Below are 19,530 nucleotides of genomic sequence, written 5' to 3' on the forward strand. Positions count from 1 at the left end.
AGAGTAGTATAGTATAATATAGTATATTATAATAGTGTAGTATAGTCTGCAGTGCAGTGTAACATAGTATAATGTAGTGTAGTATAGTGTAATATAGTATAATACAGTAGTACAGTACAATGTCGTATAGTGTAGTATAGTACAATATCGTATAAGACAGTATAGTATTTTTTATACTCTAGTATAGTACAGTATGTTAGAGTATAGTGCAGTATAGTATAGAGTAGAATAGTATAATATAATATAGTATAATGTAATAGTATAGTCAGCAGTGCAGTGTAACATAGTATAATGTAGTGTAGTATAGTGCAATATAGTATAGTATAATGTTGTATAGTGCAGTATAGTACAATATTGTATAAGACAGCATAGTATAGTATTTTTTATAGTATAGTAGAGTATATTAGAGTAAAGTGCAGTATAATAGTATAGTGTAGTGACATGTAGTATAGTACAAAATAGTATAATACATTATAGTGTAGTACAGTAAAGTACAACATAATAAAGTATAGTATAGTACTGTTTTTTTATATTTATATATAGTACTATAGTATTATTATAGAATAGTACAGTATATTGGAGCATAGTATATTACAGTATAGTGTAACGTAGTATAGTATATTGTAGTGTAGTATACCATAGTACCATATTATGAGGATTAGATTAGATTTTCATGTAGATAATGGTCAAATGTTGTTGGTCACTTGTTGGTTATTTTCATATTGAACATCATTTTAATACTATACTTATATTTTTTATATTTTAAGGTATTAAAATTCCAGTCATTAGACAAAACCCTAGTTTGGTAACATACAGAGCAAGATGTATATTTGGTACTTTGAGAATAAGATGTTGTAGTAAAGACTTGAAAGGCAATGGGATGTGGGTAACGTTCCCATCTAACAACCTGACAACCCGATGAAGAATGAAGCGAGGAAAGCTTTTGACAGTAGTCATGACTCATTCTATGCAAAACACTGAAGTTTATACAACAAGTTTTGTTCATAAAGTACGACTCATGGCTGCTTATCTCTAAGTGGCAGTTCAGAGTGTGAACCATTTCAACACCCTTTGCAGGCCACTAATACCACAAATATAGGGGAAGTGGAGATGAAAAAACACCACCTCCCTTTGGTGTTGAGAAAGAGATAGTTGATTTTCATCAAGTCGTTCAACGAGAATGACCTGAACTTCCTATTGCAATAAAGCTAAAAATTCAGTTAACCTAAGGATTTATTTAGCTACCACAAATAACTGAGTTAATAATGTATAAGCAACCACAAACAGAAATGTGAAGTGTAACTGTCCATACTGAAAACAATAATCATTTTCAGTTCTTTTTAATTTACTATACTACTGATAAAATGCTTTAACATTTTAAATGCTGTTGCACTCAGGGGGTAGGAGCCTGTGCTTGTGAAATGTGCTCCCGTTTAAATGTGAGAGGCAGAATCTGTTTGCATCTGCACCCATGTTTATAGGTTTTAAACTACAAATCAGAGTTTATTTTCTTGCCTGTCAGTCACTTGGTTTATAACATATTTGAGTTAAGAGTCTAAACCTGAATGCTCTAAGTAGGATTTCAGAAATGTGACATATAAGTCTTTTTTTGAGAGGGAAAAACAAACTCTGGAAGGAATTTCAGTGTTTACCTGAATCACTTTCAAATTGTTGCCCTATCACCCTCATTGCAGGCTGAGGCTAAACTGCCACCATGTGGCCCAATGCAAGACTGCATTGCAAGAAGTCTAATAGCAGGTGTGGCAGTAACTTTGTATTAAATCTTGTTAACCATAGGGCTAAATGGCAGTTATAATAGTAATCGCTGTAAAATGCAGAAACAATCAGGAAAAGGAAATACAGTTTAATTTGAATTTTATTCATTTTTTATCCTTGGTGAAAGGAAGACTTGAAGCAGCAAGATCTGATGAAAAACCTGGGAAAGGCACTGTCTGTCAATTTACTTTTAATTCATTATATCCGTCGTTTTTGCTTTAAGACAAAATACCGAGTAGCATCTTTTAATTTCTTTTTCACACATGATGAGTTAAAATTATACTTGATTCTTAAAAGAAGGCTGTCAATACATGGCGCTTCAGGTAGAACATACATTGCAGCATTATAAACGTTATTATCAAAGGCATGGAAAGGTATCCAAAATAGCAACAACTGCATTTTTATATTTCACAGCAGATCCAAGAACAACGGGCAAGAGTACTGTATATCAAAATGCATCTTGGTACAAATGACAAATGTTCATTTAATAAGAGGAATCAAAATCTAAAAAGAAATATGAATCACTAAAATACATTCACTTTGAACTTGCAAAATAGTGAAAATCTTTCAAATGCTAGTTACTAAATATCTGAGAACAAGCCAAACCCTTTGCACAACTGAATACCAAAATGGACAATGGCACAAGGAAGACCTTCATGTTAATTTTTCTGAAAAATGTTTTTCCTGGTTAATGGTATATTCCGCCTTTAGCAATATACCATGAACAGAATTTCCTGTAGCAGCTGGCTTTGCATTGGTCCTATCCACAGGGTGTTGCTTGTTCCATCAGCTTACTATCACAGCAATGAGCTGTTCAATTAGTTTACAACAAAATACTGTTATCAAAATGCTGCGCTTTCTGAACAAAAACTATCTTTGACTAGTACGTCTAAATTTTATAATACAAAAATATCCTCAGAGGTGGTCTGTTTCACCTTCCACAATTTTATCTATCTGAAAATCCAAATTACAAAATACACAAATGTAATTAAATACATAATAGTATATAAAAAATGCATGCATTGGGAATTGTGCCCATCTAGGACAGTTAAGTCTATTTCGCAAAGGTGAGCTAAGTTTTTTCCAGTGCACGTTTAATGAAATTATTGTATTTATGCATCAAATTCTGTGAAGATTTTGTGAAGTTTCCTTGTCCCACATGAGCATTTAAGAAGAACTCCTTCTGCTGTACTGGTTATGTCAATGCAAAAAAAGCAGGGAAATAAAACCAGGATAAAACTCCTAAAGGTACAGTACAATCAATTTCAAATGTCTGATCAGTTTTTTTTTAATTGAATGATGAATCAAGTTTAGAAGAAAAGTGACAAATAAAGGTTTCTACAGATGTGGGCTGTGTAGATATATAAATATAGGCAATGCATATTTTTTATTTGATTTTGCAGGTAGCATTACAACCTATTCAGTGAGCACAGACTAAAAAACATCTAGCTTGAGATTAAAAGGATTTTCAGACACCAGAGTTGCATCAGTTGCATTATAACAAAAATGTTTGTGTTTTTTTTAAATGACAGGGAGTCTGATTGTGGCTACCATATTGAATAAAGTTTGTTTCAAATATTGTACAAGGCAAACATATGATAGGAGTTTAGGTTATGCCATATCCAAGTTAATTCTGTCTATGTTCTTCTGACTTGTTACTCTGACTTGAAGGTGTTCAGAAATGTAAAAACAGACAAAAAAATCTACATGAAATTGATCTTTAATATCACCTTTGTGAGTGGGTGTAAATACTGTATGATTTGTAACAGTTGTCACATTCTGAATACAGTCAAGTAAAGTAAATAAATTTGTAAATTTGCAAAGAAAAAAAACATTACTGCTCAAATTAATGCTCCACACAGACAGATTACAGTGCATTTGGTTTTAAAACTACAGGCAACAGAATATGGGAGCAACATTACTGTCCGAAAAAATCAAACTTGCTGTGAAGACCAGCTGCATGTGTACATATGAAACATGTCTACAGGCAGTTTTCAAATTAAAATTTGGATTGGTCTGTGTGCCTTTTATTTTGTAATCATGATACAAAAATGTGACAGAAATATATAAAGAAATTAGAAATGCTTACTCAATGAGCCATGAAATTAGGCGTGTCCAGTACTAATATGCTACATAAACCTCTTGTGAGGAATGTACTAATAAAATACAGTATGTCCCTTTTCAACCAGTGACTTGCCTAAATTCAAAGTTAAGAATGATAACCAATGGAGTTTTCCAGATCCATATTTGAACATTGTGCTGTGCTTGTGCAACCATGCGATGCTGTGGATCTGATTTGTTTAGGTACAGAGGAAACCGCTTGAATGAGGCAGGACTGCAGTCCAGGCAAGAATGGCCCATCTGTATGAGCTTTTGAATTGGTGAATGCAGACATCACATGCATTCAAATTCATCAATGCGCTGTTTGGTGTTTCCTGACCGGATCTGTCTGAGGGTCTTGTACTTGTCTCGTCCTGCCTTCATGTTCTCTGCATGGATGACGTCATTCACTGTTTTCTTGGTCTCGTCCCGAGCATTGGCCAACTCTGAGCTTAAAACCTGGCAATACAGTCATCACAGAATTAAAACAACTCATACACTAATATGACATGCAGTCTTACCCCTGAATGTGCAAAATATCTGACAGATCATATTAATGTTATATATGAGATACAATCGAAGACTTACAAGTAGATGTTTCTGCAAACGTTCGTTCTTCTCTGCCTCGGTCATCCGCTCCTCTTCACTGCGGTCCTTGTACGTGGCAGCAGAGGTGAACTCGGCGCTGGCCTCAGCGCTGCTCTCGTCGTTCTCATCGTGCTCATTCTCTGCGTTGAGGGGCTCCTGAATGTGAGCCGCCATCACTTTGTTTTTAAGCTCTTCTTTGGTCTTCTCCAGGTCGTCTTGCACCATGGTAGCCTGACAGAACAGACAATGCCAATTAGGTGACACGCTTGCTACAATTTCGACCAAATCCTTGTTAATTAGACAAACAGACAAAAATGCAATAGTCCAAAACAACTGACAGACAATTATTTATAATTTGTAATTTTTTAAAATAGTACTGTTTTTCCACTGGCCAAACAAAAGTCTACAGCCATGCTAGCAGCTCTTGTACTTAGGTATAGTGGTACTCAAGCAAAATGCAAATGTCAGCATGCTAGCATGCTGACAATGACGATGCAAAAATGCTACTATGTTCATGTTAGCATGCTAACATTTGCTAATTAGCAGTTAAAAAAATGTAAAGTTGATGACAATGTGAAATGTCATTGGTTTTGGGGGATTTGGTTATAAAACCAAAATATTGAACAGATTGAAATTTTGACCGGATGACGGCACCAGATGACAAGTTAAGAAATCGTCTAAGTTATTACAATTCCTCCTGCGGGGAACATGAATGTCTGCACCAAATGACATGGCAATCCATCCAGTAGTTGTCGAGACATTTCCCTAAAAGCCCAATGTGGCCTCATGGTGGTGCTGGAGTAAAAGTCAGTGAATAATCAATCAACAAAAGATGAACTGACTCATCAATTCAGCTCTTCCCTGCTAGCTGTGCAACATAGTTTATATTGTTTTGGACACTAAAAGATGACAACTTGTGCTACAAAATGAACAGAACAGGCATTAAAGCCCCTGAGAAAGAAGAAGTAAAAAAACATTGGATTTTCTTCTTTTCTCTACTACTTTTTTAGTCCTTACATACTTTGGGGATACATACAGTAAATGTATAGACATTTATATATTACAGTAAATACATTATAAACCAGAGTGCTTGTGCTGTGAGCTGGTAGGAATAAGATCCGTCACCCCCACTAACTGCATAAGTCACACTGCCCCGAAAAAATGAAGGGGCTGGACTGGCACACAGGGTATTTTACCAAAAAAAGACATCAGACGAGCTGCTTTCACCCCTCCCCCAAATACACACAACAACAAGACCTCGGGAATGTCTGTCCTCACTGTGTCAGGGAGGGCCTATGTGATCAGCAGAATATCAGAAAGTAATGAGGTCTGATGATGAGTCATGTATGCCAGGTCCACATTAAGCTCATTTTGAATGCCAGTGTTGCTGACCACATGACACAGGTGCCATTATCGTTATTTATTCTGTCTAATGACTTCCCAAGTACAAAATAGTGAGTGAAGCAAAGCAGACATTACTGTTCCCCTTGGTTAACACATGGCATTCATGAGCCACGGCAAAATCACTACTTTATACTTGTTGAGAAAAGTATTCCAATAACTGAAACACAATATAAGCCTTTATGGAAAGGGTACAGAGCAGATTTTTATTCTGAAAGTAACCTGGCTACCTGTCTCACTCGTCACAACATGATGGCTGTAATGCATACATTGTAGTTTTTTAGAAAGAAGAAGACGAAACATACTTTTGTACCTGTGCATGTAACTACTGATTAATGCTGCTATGGACTTTTCAGAGCGATCTGGTTATGAATCTTTTTTTCAATGACATGCACAAAGCAAACACTTTCATTTCATAGCATCAGTTCTAAAGATGTGTGCAATACAGTATGCTCCTTTGTACTTTCATTTTCAACAACTGTGTCACTGCAATCAAACTAAGTACCTAGACCAGTGGTCGGCAATAGGCGGCCCGCGGGCCAGAACTGGTATCTGATATAATAATAAACACTAGACAATAATAGACAATAATATAACTAATATCTGCTTTGATAGCAGAAAAAAAATAAAAAAATAAATTGATTGCGGCTGGTGCTGAAATAGATCTCAGTCATGACAGATACAGTTACTCACACACAATCACTTCCTCTTAAGTGATTGTGGCCGTAAAATAAAAGCCTGAGAATGTTTATATGCTTTATGTTGAGTTTAGTGAAAGCTTTTATTTTGAAGAGTTCTGAAGGACATTCAAAAGAGTCTCTGGTGCTTCTCAAGCCTCTTAATTGCATCCACGTTTCCCTTCCTTGCGTCTTTTCCTTGCGTTTCCTTTCCTTTTAGTCCCACACACCAGTGATGCATGGAGGAAATCAAGCCAGGAGAGAAGGAACAGACATGATTTGAGATGTCCTTTCCTCCAAAGCGTCACATAAAGCTACGTCCATTTCTGATGACGGTGGCAGCTGATCACAGATGGATCAGCTATCAGTCGGCTCTAACAGCTGTAGAGACTTTTGATGGAGTTTGTGTCTACATACATGTGCACTGTTACTAGTAAAGTATCACAGTTATCAGTGCAGAGCAGCATGATTCTCTGTTACCTGTTTAACAAACACCTGCACATGAAAAATTATAGGTTATTCATAGCCTATGTCCTGCTCAGAGGCACAGGATCATTTCTACTGGCACAATGCTGATATTATCTGCATTTATATTTGCTGATTCTGATTGTAAATTCGTTATTGAATAACCCAGAATATGATCATGGTGTCTTGGGATTTATTAGCCTAAATGTTTAAGGGAAATTGAAATGATGTAACTTGTATCAAAGGTGACGCTCACTGACGCTTTTTTTTTTAAACGCAGCAGCGCTTTCATTCACACTTTCATGATTTTACTTGCAGAGCCGCCAGCTGCTTTCATCAAATGCTTTGCTCACTTCATTAGATACTTTGGTGCAGTTTAGTGACTTGTCCGACTCCTTACGTGTTACTATGTTGAATAGAAATGATGAGAAATTATGTAAAACATATTTCTTGCAGACAGACTCCGACTCTCTCTGACTTTAATTGTCTCCATAATACAAGTTGATGGGAGAAATAAAAAAAAAACTCTTTCTAATAAATAAATAAAGTTGTGTGGGGGGCTTTTGTTGTTCAGACCTACAATGAACACATTTTAACAAGATAGTGAATCATAAAACAACTCAAATATAAGACTTTGCAGCGATACTTTTTAGTTTAGTTTAATGTTATCTGTCCTGATGTATCAGATCAGTCCGATCAGCTGCAGCGTCCAATCAATATAACGGCTACCCTATAAGGGGGCGTGTTGGTCAGTAAAAGACACTGGTGTATCCTTGCTCATAGCTCCTCAGAGATCGCTCCTCGCTCCTCGGAGTGCAAATAAGAGCTTTGGGGCGTCCTGCAAGATGGCGGAGTGGAACAACTTCCGGTTCAAGCAAGGAGCGAGGAAATGACAAATAAGACACTTGAGAAGCACCCTCTGGCTTGCTTGACACACCTCTGGGAAGAATGTAGAAAGTTGCATGGCGCTGTGGAGAGCCCCCAGTTGCAGTAGTGCATGGATCACGTAATATTCATCCAGCCAACGATCACGAACCATTCACAGCATATCAGCACCGGAGAGGAAGTGGGGCGAACCAAGGTCAGGAGATCGCGGAGCGACTGGCCCGCTGCGGTCGGGCAGTGCTTGTTTCCTCTGGCGGGATGAAGTCTGACGCGCCGCATGATCCATGACAAGATTAATGTCAATAAAGCATGCTGTCAATATTTTAGAGATCCCCCAAAATATCACAAATCATGCTTTTAGGGGAGCTGATGTCTTATTAGGGGGAGCTAAGCCCCCCTGGCTCTCCCGTAGTTCGCACCCTGAATTTCCTCAGGGAAATGAAAATAAGCGTCCATAGGTTTATGATTGCGGATCAAATGCCGGGCACGCACACACTGCAGCACATACCTTATTGTGAGCATGTGCAAAAGTGTCCTTATAATCAAGTAATAACGGGGGGAAAAATATACGCAGTAAATTGGAATTGATCTTCCAGTCTTTGGCCCGATGCCAGACTTATTTGCCGACCCCTGACCTAGACTATTGGGTTACTATAAAAAAGTAGTATCTCAGATCAAACCTTTTGTTGCCACTGCACTGCCTCTTCTTCCTTCTTCTTCTTGGCATCCTCCAGGAGGGAAATCTTGGAAGTCAGTTCAGCTAACTCTGTGGCCTAAAAGGACAACATTTTACTTTCTTGAATGGAACTGAATATATTTTCCAGCCATCAAACCCTTAGATTTTATAATTTCAATGCATGTGAGTAGACAAATAGTTTTTTAATAACTAACCAGGTGTTCTTGGTTCTTCATCTGGTTCTGTGACTGCTGCAGCAGAGTCATCTTGGCATCCTCGGCTCCCCTCAGATCAGCCTCCAGGCGTCCAGCCTCCTCCTGAGCTCTCTTCCTCTCCTGCTCCAACTCCAGAGCCCTTTGTGTTTGCTCCTCCAACTCTGCACAGACACACATACATGCACACAGAGAAGCACTAGAGGTGAGTGCCCTGTGAGGAAAACAGTGTCACCATTCATTACAGTACAATGACAAGCTTCCCTTGAACACTGACAGGTCACCCACCTTGTTGGGCTTTTTTCGTCTGCTCCTCAATCTGCTTCAGTCTCTCCATTAATTCCTCCTTTTCCTTTTCAATCTTTTCCTTTTCCTTTTCTGCAACTTCTCTTTTCCTCTTTTCATTCTCCAGCAGAGCTCTATTGGAAATAGAAACAACACACAAGATACAAGATGTACTGGATCATGCAGTAATCAGGAGGATCATTTGAAAGTAGACCACAGTTTACCATAGTAGATTATTTCTTTTCAGTTTACTAAATTACCAAACATCAGACATCACATAGCGCAATCACATCTGTTTAAAATGTGTGCATTTCTCTGACAGCAGCTTGTCTTACCGCTCCATCTTCTTGTGATTCTTCTCCTCCCGAGCCTGAGCCTTCATCTGCTGCACTTCAATGGTGTCAGGTTTGCGGCGGCGCATGTACAGCTCGTGGTTGCCCATGCAAAGAGCCAGAATGCGCTTGTTGATGCGCAGTCTCGGAGCATAGAATACAAAGTCCTAAAACGGCAATAATACAGATTTTTATTAGGAGTAGTACATAGACGGATGATTTATCAAATGTTAACAAGTTAAGCTGTTATTAAGGGTTTACATACAGGTGCTTTCTTGTCAATTGGTTTAATGACAAACTTCTTGTCATTGAAGGAAATGTTCCTGATTTCACTCCAAGGAAATCCGATTTTGGGCGTCATTCTGTTAATGACAATGGAAAAACAAAAACTCTTGGTGAGCGGTATTAAATTGGACAGTTAATATTAGTATTAGTACTGATAATAAACTGATGGCGATTTTAATTAGTAAATTGTTGTGGAATCACTTACTTGTCATTTTGCTCATAAATGTTGAGCCCCAAAGCATCCACTCCCAACCACAGTTCTGTTCCTTTCTTATTCTTGATGTTGAAGTAGTTGACTCCGTACATCTCGAGGTCTTGAGCGATCTTCAGATACTCCATCATGGATTCCTCTCTGTGGACAAGTAAGACACGTCTTAAACTAGTGCTTCAGAGAGACTGATGAAAGAGGACAAACGCTTGACTTTAAAACACGAGGCACACTACACTCTACCTGACCCTGATCACCGCACAGACCTAATCAAATTAAAAGTTTGTGTGTGTGCATGCATGCCTGTGCAAGTGCAGAAGTGTGTCAGCTGTTACCTCATCATGCTCTTGTGTTCTTCGTGCCACACTTGAATCCTCTCCTCCCACTGGTCCTTGTTGAGTTTATGCTGGTCCAGAACTCTGAGGACAGGAGACGTCTGTGAAAAACACGTCTCATACAAACACGCTGGCTGAAAGGTGACATCTTTCTGACAAGAGTGAAATGATGATAAAAAACTGTGTTACCTCTGAGGGAGCAGCTGTTCACCAGACAGATAGCCTGGTGTGTGGACTTCCTTGTTGTAGTCAGCATACTTGGCCTGCACTGCGTAGGAGGCCAGGAGGACAGCGGTCTCTGGAGGACAGTAGATGTCGTCATTTAAGATTCCCTCCTTCACTTGCAGGAAGAACAGCCGTTGTGTGGCATCCTGGATTAACTCCTCAGACACATCCTCAGGGAAGAACTTGGCACGAAACTTAAACAGCAGCGGGCTTTCCTTCCTCACATCCTGGGCTGTCACCTAAAATAAAGCGTGACACGGGTGAGGGGTAGAGGTCACACTGTAAACACACTTGAGTTCAGCCTCAACATAGAATGGCAAAACAGCATGTAAGACGTTGTAGTTAAAGTAAAATGTTGTGAAGCATAACACTGAAGAGCTCACCTTCTTATTGAGCTTGAGCCATGTAGAGAAACCCTTAGTATCCTGGTATTGGAGTCCAAAGTACCAAACCTCCCGCAGGCCAATGGTCTTAACAACCTTAAAACGTAACCGCAGAAGTGTTATTAATGTACCTCCTTAGTTGAACATTAGTTCTATAACAGGCAACAGGTCCAATATGTTGTTTGTATCACACACTCTTACAAACATCAAAAACGACAAATACAACAAATTTGGAGACCTAAAGAAATGTCTTTGTTGGAACCAAGAACCTCTTAGCACTGCAGGCTCTGCATATAACTGTATTTAGTTGTATTTTCTAGATATAGTATTATATCCCATGTGTTTTTATGATGGTAGTGTTGCATTAAAAATGTACTAACAGAACTATTGCGATTATTAGTTTGGTAATTACGCTGGAGCTGAAAATAAAGAAACCTGCCAATTAAACTGTAATTTTGTATAGTAACTTAAGCATTAAAAATACTCCCAAGAATATTACACGCAAAAAGCAAACTTGATTCAAAAGCTTCTTACTGTCATTGGAAAGCACATAACAGTGATTACAAGTCAGAGGTTTCTCATACCTGGTCAAAGAGTTGCTTTCCTGTTGTGTTTGGCTGAATGGCGAACTCCAGTTCAGCATCCATTGTAGTGACTCTCACACTAATCTGAGGAAGAGAAATTGGAAGAATGAGCAATTTTTTTCATCTAAATCAGACAGCGTGTTGGATTTAAAGGGAATACATCTCACAAGTCATTGTGCTAAAATCAACCTTCAGTTTCTTAGCAAAAGGAGAGGTTAGTTATTACTCAGCAGACTGACTAACATCTTTGTGCTGTAAAATTCACTGATCTATTAATTTTGTTTGAGGGTGGCTTTCCAGCATTTAGCCCATTTTTAAATGACTCATGAGAACATTCAACACTGAAATATCATTCGGTGGAATCAATTTCAAATAAAGTGGGAAAAAAAATAATAATTTGGTGGAATCCCTTTGATGCTCAAACTGAAAAAAAACTCATCTTTTTATTTACTTAAAGTTACTAAATGTAGAGTTTGAAAATTTCCAACTGGTGCCCCCCAGTGTAAGTATTAAAAATTACATATAATTGTACATACAGTGGTTCACCAGCTGATTTTAAATTAAGCTGTTGGGAAGATTTCGAATAAACCTCGCTGTGCACAAGCAGGCGCACCCACTACTCTCAGTGCACACACTCAACAGGTCTGTTGGAGAATAAGGTAACTCCACCATCCAATCAGGCCTACTGTGAACAGTCAGCCAGCCAAACCATCATATCATCATGATAAAAAATATTTTGACTTATGTAGATTTCATTAAAGGCTGTGTCTCATTGAATGCGCAGCAAACGTGCCAATCTGGCTTTGTCTCAGTTTAGGACTTATCTACAGGAAGTAACCACATCCTCTGGTGGCCGGGCCTTGTGGGGCGCTGCTGCTAAACGCTGAGCTCTCATGAGAGCCGCCTACATCCTGTCATGTATCAAGCAACCTGTCAGCTTTCTGCTAAGCTATCTGCCATTGTGGGAAAGAACAGCCTTTGCAAAGTCCTCTTCAGGTGACACGTTTCACAGTTCAGCTGGTTATTTAACCAGTAAAGCACATCTTATTTAAGTGATGTATGTGCACTGCACAATTACACGTCAAAAGTTAAATCCATTTATTTAACCTTAAGGTCCCCCTCGATGAGGATGCCCAGAAAATAAACTGATTCTGTACTCAGTAAACTGACCATGCAGGCATTTCTCATTTTCTATGTTCTCTTAGAGATGACGAAAACAGCAGCATGCATGTCTACTGGGAAATAACTGTGCAGGCTGAGGCCCACGCCTGCCTTGAACAACAATGGTATGCATTATTTCCCAGTTGTGGGGATGATTAGAGTTGCGTTCTTTCCCATTCGTGTCAGCAGGACCCCATTTACTGCTCAGGACACTTGCCTCTCTCGTCGCTTCCTGTCATCACCAGCAGTTAAGAGTTGTGGTGAAACCAACAAGTCGGGCCTACACCGAACTCCAACAGACACCTAAAGTCATGTAGACATAGCACTCTTTAAACAATTATGAACTTCGATGGACATTTTTTCACTTGTGCAGATAAGAGTTCAGTTCATGACCACCCTGCCGGGGTATAAGCGGTTTCATTTCCTGAGTCAGAATTGCAAATGTTGCATGAAAAAGGAACTACACTCATACATTTTCGGCCTGGCTAGGGTGTGTCTCTCATGGCCAGAATTCAAAAACACTCAACACGCTATTATTAGCACACACTCAAAAACACCCTATTCAGGCCCACGTGTCATGTTTCCATGACTTATTCTAAACCGTTTTTTTATCACAGCAAAACCAAACAAAAACTTTAAACTATCTAGATTTAGAAGCATATCTAAAGAGTGTATTTAATAATTTTTTTTCCTGAAAAGCTTTTGGGCTTGCTGAATTACTGATGTAATGTGAAGCTTCACTGACAGCCTGAAACTTTGTATTACTTTCATTTTTTAATTTGGCCGTGCATTTAAAGACTATATAATAAAAATGCAATGAAAGTAACTATACATATGACGGTTGCTAAATCTGAGTCATACGTTAGAGCCATGCCATCCGTAACCATCACAAAACTAAGGTCAATAACTGGTAACTACAGAAACCATGCTAGTGACATCTACCACTACCTGATTCTCAGAGGCAACACAAATATGATCTACTTGAGAGACAGAAGACATCTTCAACACAGTTAGGTGGAACAGTTTATTCACAAATAAAATCTGAATACAGGACATGTACAGTTAGTATCTGAAATCTACACTCTAACCATGTCACTTCCAACAGCATACCGTTAACAGTTTCGGTAATGCAAAGCTTACTGTGAAGTGTGAAAATGTGCGGAGATATGATGGTGTTGAACTATCTTTTGTGAGGCACAGCATAAGAGGCCTGTTATGTTAACGCTTGAAGCCAGCAATAACGAGGGAAATCATGTGAAAAGACTTGTGAGAGAGACAACAAGCATGTTTAGATTCTCTAAAGCCAATATACAAATATCACCCTCTTCTACAGTACGGAGTTTGCAGTGAGCCAAACAGGAAAGTATCTATGATGCTAAACTCAATTCAGCTTCTAGTAAGTAAAAACACAAGAATACTCTTGTTACAGTAGGCTGAGTTTCTTGTTTGAGGTCAAATTTGTCACCTATCTGCCAGAATATCATTAGTTGTCTGTGCAGAACTCCTCATCCTGTCTCTATCCAGGTTAGCTCGTGGCTGTGTGCTGGATGCATCTAAGCATTACGCTGAAGAAACAAGAGAACAAACTGGGTGACAGGAAGAGGGAGGCTGGAGAAGAGGATGAGCTTTCTTTCTCAGCAGGGGACATTACAGACAACGGTTCTCTAGGAACTGTTTCCCACAACCACTTTTCAAAAATCACCAAATGTCACTACACGTGTAACAAAATAATATTTTATCATTTAGATGCTACTCCTTGCCAAATTGACTCTATTGCCTGAGCTGCCTTTCTTCTGGTGACATACTGCCTTCCTTCTGACCCCCGCATGTGTTCACCAACCGTGCCTGCCATCATGTTGCCAGCTGTAAGCCGCCTACTGACCAAGTAAGGACTGTTTTATCCCTGCTGGTTTTGTCTGCCAAGTCTGCTTTTGGGTTCACGTCCTGTGTTATATTGTTACAGCCAAATACGCAAAAGAAATATGTGGACCCAGCAAAAAGATTAGGCAGCAACATGGGGTACTAATGCTTGTCTGACTATGTTCTCCTATATACATTTTTATGTAAGTTACAACACAACTGTTCATATTCCTAATTCCATGTTTCCAGCATGGTTCATGGATCCTCAGCAGATCCAGAGCCGGACACTTTACCACATAAACACAAGACGTCCACTAATACAAACTACCAGCTCTTCTGTTTGCAGTATGCAGTAATGCAGTATTATGTTGACTAATGCTCACTACTAGTGCTTTGCTTATACTATTATTTTATTAAGTACACAGTTTGAACTTTGCTGGCTTGAAGGTTGTACCAGACACTTCCATTATAATGAGGAGCCAAATAAACAATTTATTCACCTCTTATGCCATTGTAAGATTTTATTGTAATAATATTTTAATGTCTGTAATGGTAGGTTATATTTTATACAAAGCATGAGATGATTTAAACTGAAAATAGTTGATTATACAAAATGATTTTTTATATAACAGCTATAGAAATAGACATAAAAACAGAAGATAATAAGTATATAAAAGAGAACTTACTTTCAGAAGTTTTATTTTCTCACAACCTCCAAACAGAAAACACTGAACAAGTTATTTGTTTGAAAACCCCAGACGTTTTGATTGTAGTTTGCCCACTACCTCTACCTCTACACACTGTTAATCTGCTCTGCTATGTGCCCTACAGAACAGTTTAATCCCCTGCTTGCATACCTCTGGGTCTTTCCATTTACAAATTCTCCAGAGCCGCACTTGTTAAAAGTTTGGTCCTATCAAGAAAACTGCATCTGTCATGATTTCTACATTAATGGGCTAAAGATGGTAAGTTGTGCTCATATTTTTTGTGATAGTAATAGGCTGTTTATGTATTTGTGGGAAAAAGGGTGTTAAGTGTTGTGAAAACTGAAAAACAGAGTGGTTGTCTGCTGTCCTGACATGGAAATTGTTCAATTGCTAACATGACAGCAAGTAGGAAAATAAGAGAGCAACTTGTTGTTAAGGCCCATTTTGTTACATGGGGTCAGAGTTTAGCAATAAAAGCAAACAAAATATGATTTTAGTGTTTAAGTGCTTGAGAAAAAAAGGGCCTATTCAGAATCTAATTTGGGCTGCTTTCTTTATAAAGCAGATAATAAGCTGCAACATCTTAACAATCTACATGCCAAAATAATGTATCTCCACTCCACACAGACCTACAGAGAACCGTGAACTTGTTGCACTGCTGTAATGCAATCTAAAGTGGAGCATGGCATCTGAGGACCACGCTAGGGGAAAGTGGGGAGGAGAACAGCTAGACCGTGATGTGAAAGTCCATATAAGGCTGCAGGCAAGGAAATTACCAGAGAGGAACTGATGTAAGAAACCTTGAGTCACAACATAACTTCCTTGGGAAACTGCAGCACTGCCAAGAGGAGTCGAGCAAAGGCAGAGTTTCTCAATAATTACTGCTATTGTGAAACATCAAACTTGTTACAGTAAATTAAAACGTAAAGTAAATAAATTTAGAAAAAAATGGGTTAACACTGACGTTAACGGAAAAACTATCTTTAAAGCAACAAATCTTTTACTCCCTGAGCTAACTCCTTGTAGACATGACTACAAATCGGGTACTCAACTTTCACCGGGTGCAGAGTGGAGCATTTGCTGATTCAGTGTTATCAAGCTTCCTTCATTCATACGCCTTGTCTACTGCTCCTTCACAGGACGCTGAAAGCTTCTACTAAAGGAAACAGACCACTGACTTTGCATTTCAGCAACATATAGCCTGATGTAATTTGTCTTTGCTGCACCTGCACAGAGAGGACAATATGACTTCTGTTGGTGGTCCCTACTTTATATTTTTGGTTAATGAATATGAGCCGTACTGACTAACATATTTCACAGTCCTTTTCGGTCATCATTCATTGTCCCTGTTTATTTTGTAGAAATCTTGCTGCTGCCTCTTGACCCTCTAGTCTGTCCACTACTAGTTTCCCCTTTTCTAACTCTTTGTTATGGACAGACTAAGGTCTCCACAACACAGCTGCACTTTTCCCGCAGTATCCCTGTGACTGAACTGATGGTGACCGTTTTGAGGTTGTTGAGGTCCCCAGCTGTTACTTCAGTAGCTGCTTCACATGCTCTAAGCTACGTATTACCCTGGTGTTATTGACGCTAACTGCTCCAACTGCATTCTGCAGAGATTTGGCACAAAGACTGAAGGACTACATACATATCAAGAGGGAAAAAATATAAATAATATTAATGCTTTGGTGATGTACAGAACATCTGAAAGTCACACTTAATGTTTTTTACTGTCTTGTGCTAAAATTTGCACTCTAAAGCAAAATTTTATGAAAACATGTGCCAATTTATTGGTAATGATTAATAATCAATAGCTATTATTTGCCCCAATAGCAAAAAACTTACTATGACTTACTACTACTATTAGAGGACTTCCTTTTGGGAAGAGGAGGCTAGTAAAGGCTCTTTAGTACACACTTTAAATGCCAGGATGCTACAACATTTTTTCTGGTTGACAGATGGAAAAAATGTCAAGGAAGTACTAGCAGAAACAATACTGCAGGAAGAAAGCAGCCAGATCCCTTGGTGCCATTTGTATTTCTGTTTGTAATTTGGACGTGCTGTGTGTTCACAAGCCAGTTTTTATGATATGTTAGGAGTGATAAATATACATATATTTTTTTAATAAGTATCTACAATTACTCTGAGATATTTAATTACTGAAAGCTCAAAAAATAAAATACTTACTTAGTATATCCCATTGACCAAGTTAGTGGCTGCTGCCCAAAATCATACAGTTTTTATAATGTGGGGCAAATTAACAAGGTAGAGATGCACAAGCTAATCCGATGATGCCCCATTGAAAAATATAATGTGATTTTATGAATTACATTGACTGGACTGTGACATCTAAATGGTTTTGTGCATCACCTTCATCTCATGTGTCATGGGTAGCTCTTTCTGTAGCAAGATGTTCTTTTTATTGGAGTGTGCATGTGGGTATCACAGCTCCGAACAAACAAACTCACACAGATTTCACCGCTACTATACTTTCTTTTCTGAATTTGAAAAGCATTATGCTGAGCCAAAGCCCAGCCCGTGTTCCCATCTCTCACTGCACACAGAAGAGAGGGATTAGAAACAAACCACTTTCACTTCTTTTAGCCACTGATGAAGGCATGAAGCCGAAACATTGGGCTTGGCCTATTATAAATGCTGCTTGAATGAAAGAAAGAGTCAAGTCTGTGTGCGGCCCTCCTTCTCTTTGTTCAGAGCTACACCAGCACCAATCTATTAAGCTGTGGGTGCTTCTTCATTTGATACCACAGCGCAGATACCATTATTCTGGACTCTCTTCTTATCAGTGGAAGTATAGCATACCAGTTCTTAGTGCCTCCCATTATGCCACATCCTTGTTTTAAGTGTGCCTCCATTTGACTTGGGCAGCACAGCTGGCCTGGATGACAGTTCAAATCCCTCCTTGTTAGACCTGAGTGTAAAGGAGGCCTTGAGACGACTAGCTTGTTGGCTACCACAGGCCACACAGCGGCTTCCTTCCGCTGGAAACCGATTTTATAAATGTAATTTCAGGATCTTAAGCTGTGGGGAGAAGTTCACAGTAACGTAATAACGTTTTGTACTAAGCCCGAGTTGCTGAATGAATGATCTGATGAAGGGCGCTAATTTTAATGAACAAACAGGCGGGAGCGCGCACGCGCACACACCTAACGGAAAGTATCCCAGCAATCTTCGGGTGAGCCTGAAGGGATGTAAAAGATTTTAAAATACCATCATATGTACCCGGGATACATTTACGGTTAACGTTACCAGCAATTAGGTAACATTACCAACGTCAAACAGTGAATCCTCATAACAGTTTTATAGGGACAATGGAGAGAGAGACACAAAAAGACGGTCGTTTCTTTACGTGATAACGTTCATTCAGATTTCAGTCTTACCGTCTTCGGCATCTTTCCTTTCCTTTACGTCCGGTTCAGGTTGTATTTAAAGTTATTAAATCAGATGAGCAGTTAGCGAGACCAGAAGAAAACTTTTTCCCATCAGAACAACGGCGCCAATCAAACGCCTTCCTGTCTGGAGGACACAAACGTTACTTTTAGCTCGACTCCGAAGAACTATTTCAACCCTGCTCTTGTGAGAGTATTTTTTTCTTTGTTTCGCCTTAAAGTGAAATGGGCTGGAGCTTGATTTCCTGCTAACGGTACCCCTGACTGCAAGACCACACCCAGGCCGATGACAGGACAGCAGCCAGCCAGACTGAAAAAGAGGGTTCCGGCCAGCAGACTCCGCCTGCAGCAGCCGCATCATCATGGCCGCGGTTTACTGCCTCTCAGCTCTCAGCCAAAAACTTCATCAGCACTCTCACTCTCAGCACTCACATTTAACACTTAAGTCATGGGTAACGCTTGCTCTAAATAATCCCTCATGTTACTTACTAGCCTAGAAGTAAGCTACACCATTAAAGCGAGTCTATCAAGAGGTGAAAAAACTTTTATAGCCTGCTGTAGGCCTACTAAAACAGGACAGGACCAGAAATCTATAGGTTATGTATAGTTTGCCAGCACAGTACATTTTTCCAATCACTATATTTATTTGAAAGGATGGAGTTATTTCATAGGCTTCTGTTTGAAACCCAGTAGACTAATGTACTGTATAGGTTTAGGGCTGGGCAATAAAACAATAATGATAATTATTGCAATATTATTTTCCTCAATAACAATATAATACATGTTCAATGTATGAATAAATATTTGGTTTAATTCATTTGAATCACGGACAAATTAGCACTTAATTTTTCAATTAAAAATATTTATTTTGTTGAGAAAAAGAGGCCTGAAAAAAGATTAACAAATCATATTTGTTGAAAACAGATTTTATCATAATAGTTTTGAATGTTCCACCTCAGAGTTGTGAAGGGATCCTCT

The 19,530-nt window shown here is 38.9% G+C and overlaps 1 protein-coding gene across 2 annotated transcripts; it reads right to left on the bottom strand.

Annotated features, from left to right (window-relative positions):
• Positions 1-1,858: 1,858 nt before the first annotated feature.
• On the bottom strand, positions 1,859-18,844 carry LOC123962878 (moesin). Of its 2 annotated transcripts, XM_046039323.1 has the most exons (13): positions 18,544-18,844; positions 11,418-11,501; positions 10,834-10,929; positions 10,415-10,689; positions 10,226-10,309; positions 9,888-10,034; positions 9,663-9,759; positions 9,401-9,564; positions 9,069-9,199; positions 8,784-8,944; positions 8,573-8,665; positions 4,465-4,695; positions 1,859-4,335 (listed from the first exon to the last, which is right to left on the bottom strand). In XM_046039323.1, exons 1-13 carry the CDS (start codon positions 18,553-18,555, stop codon positions 4,171-4,173), a joined length of 1,740 nt encoding a protein of 579 aa, XP_045895279.1. In that variant the 5' UTR covers positions 18,556-18,844; the 3' UTR covers positions 1,859-4,170. The 2 variants fall into 2 exon arrangements, with proteins under 2 accessions (XP_045895279.1, XP_045895280.1); XM_046039324.1 differs by lacking the exons at positions 10,415-10,689; positions 10,834-10,929; positions 18,544-18,844 and having other exon boundaries at positions 11,418-11,476.
• Between the last annotated feature and the right edge of the window lie 686 nt (positions 18,845-19,530).

This window comes from Micropterus dolomieu, linkage group LG23 (genome assembly GCF_021292245.1).
Source record: "Micropterus dolomieu isolate WLL.071019.BEF.003 ecotype Adirondacks linkage group LG23, ASM2129224v1, whole genome shotgun sequence".
Classification (NCBI taxonomy): Eukaryota; Metazoa; Chordata; class Actinopteri; order Centrarchiformes; family Centrarchidae; genus Micropterus; species Micropterus dolomieu.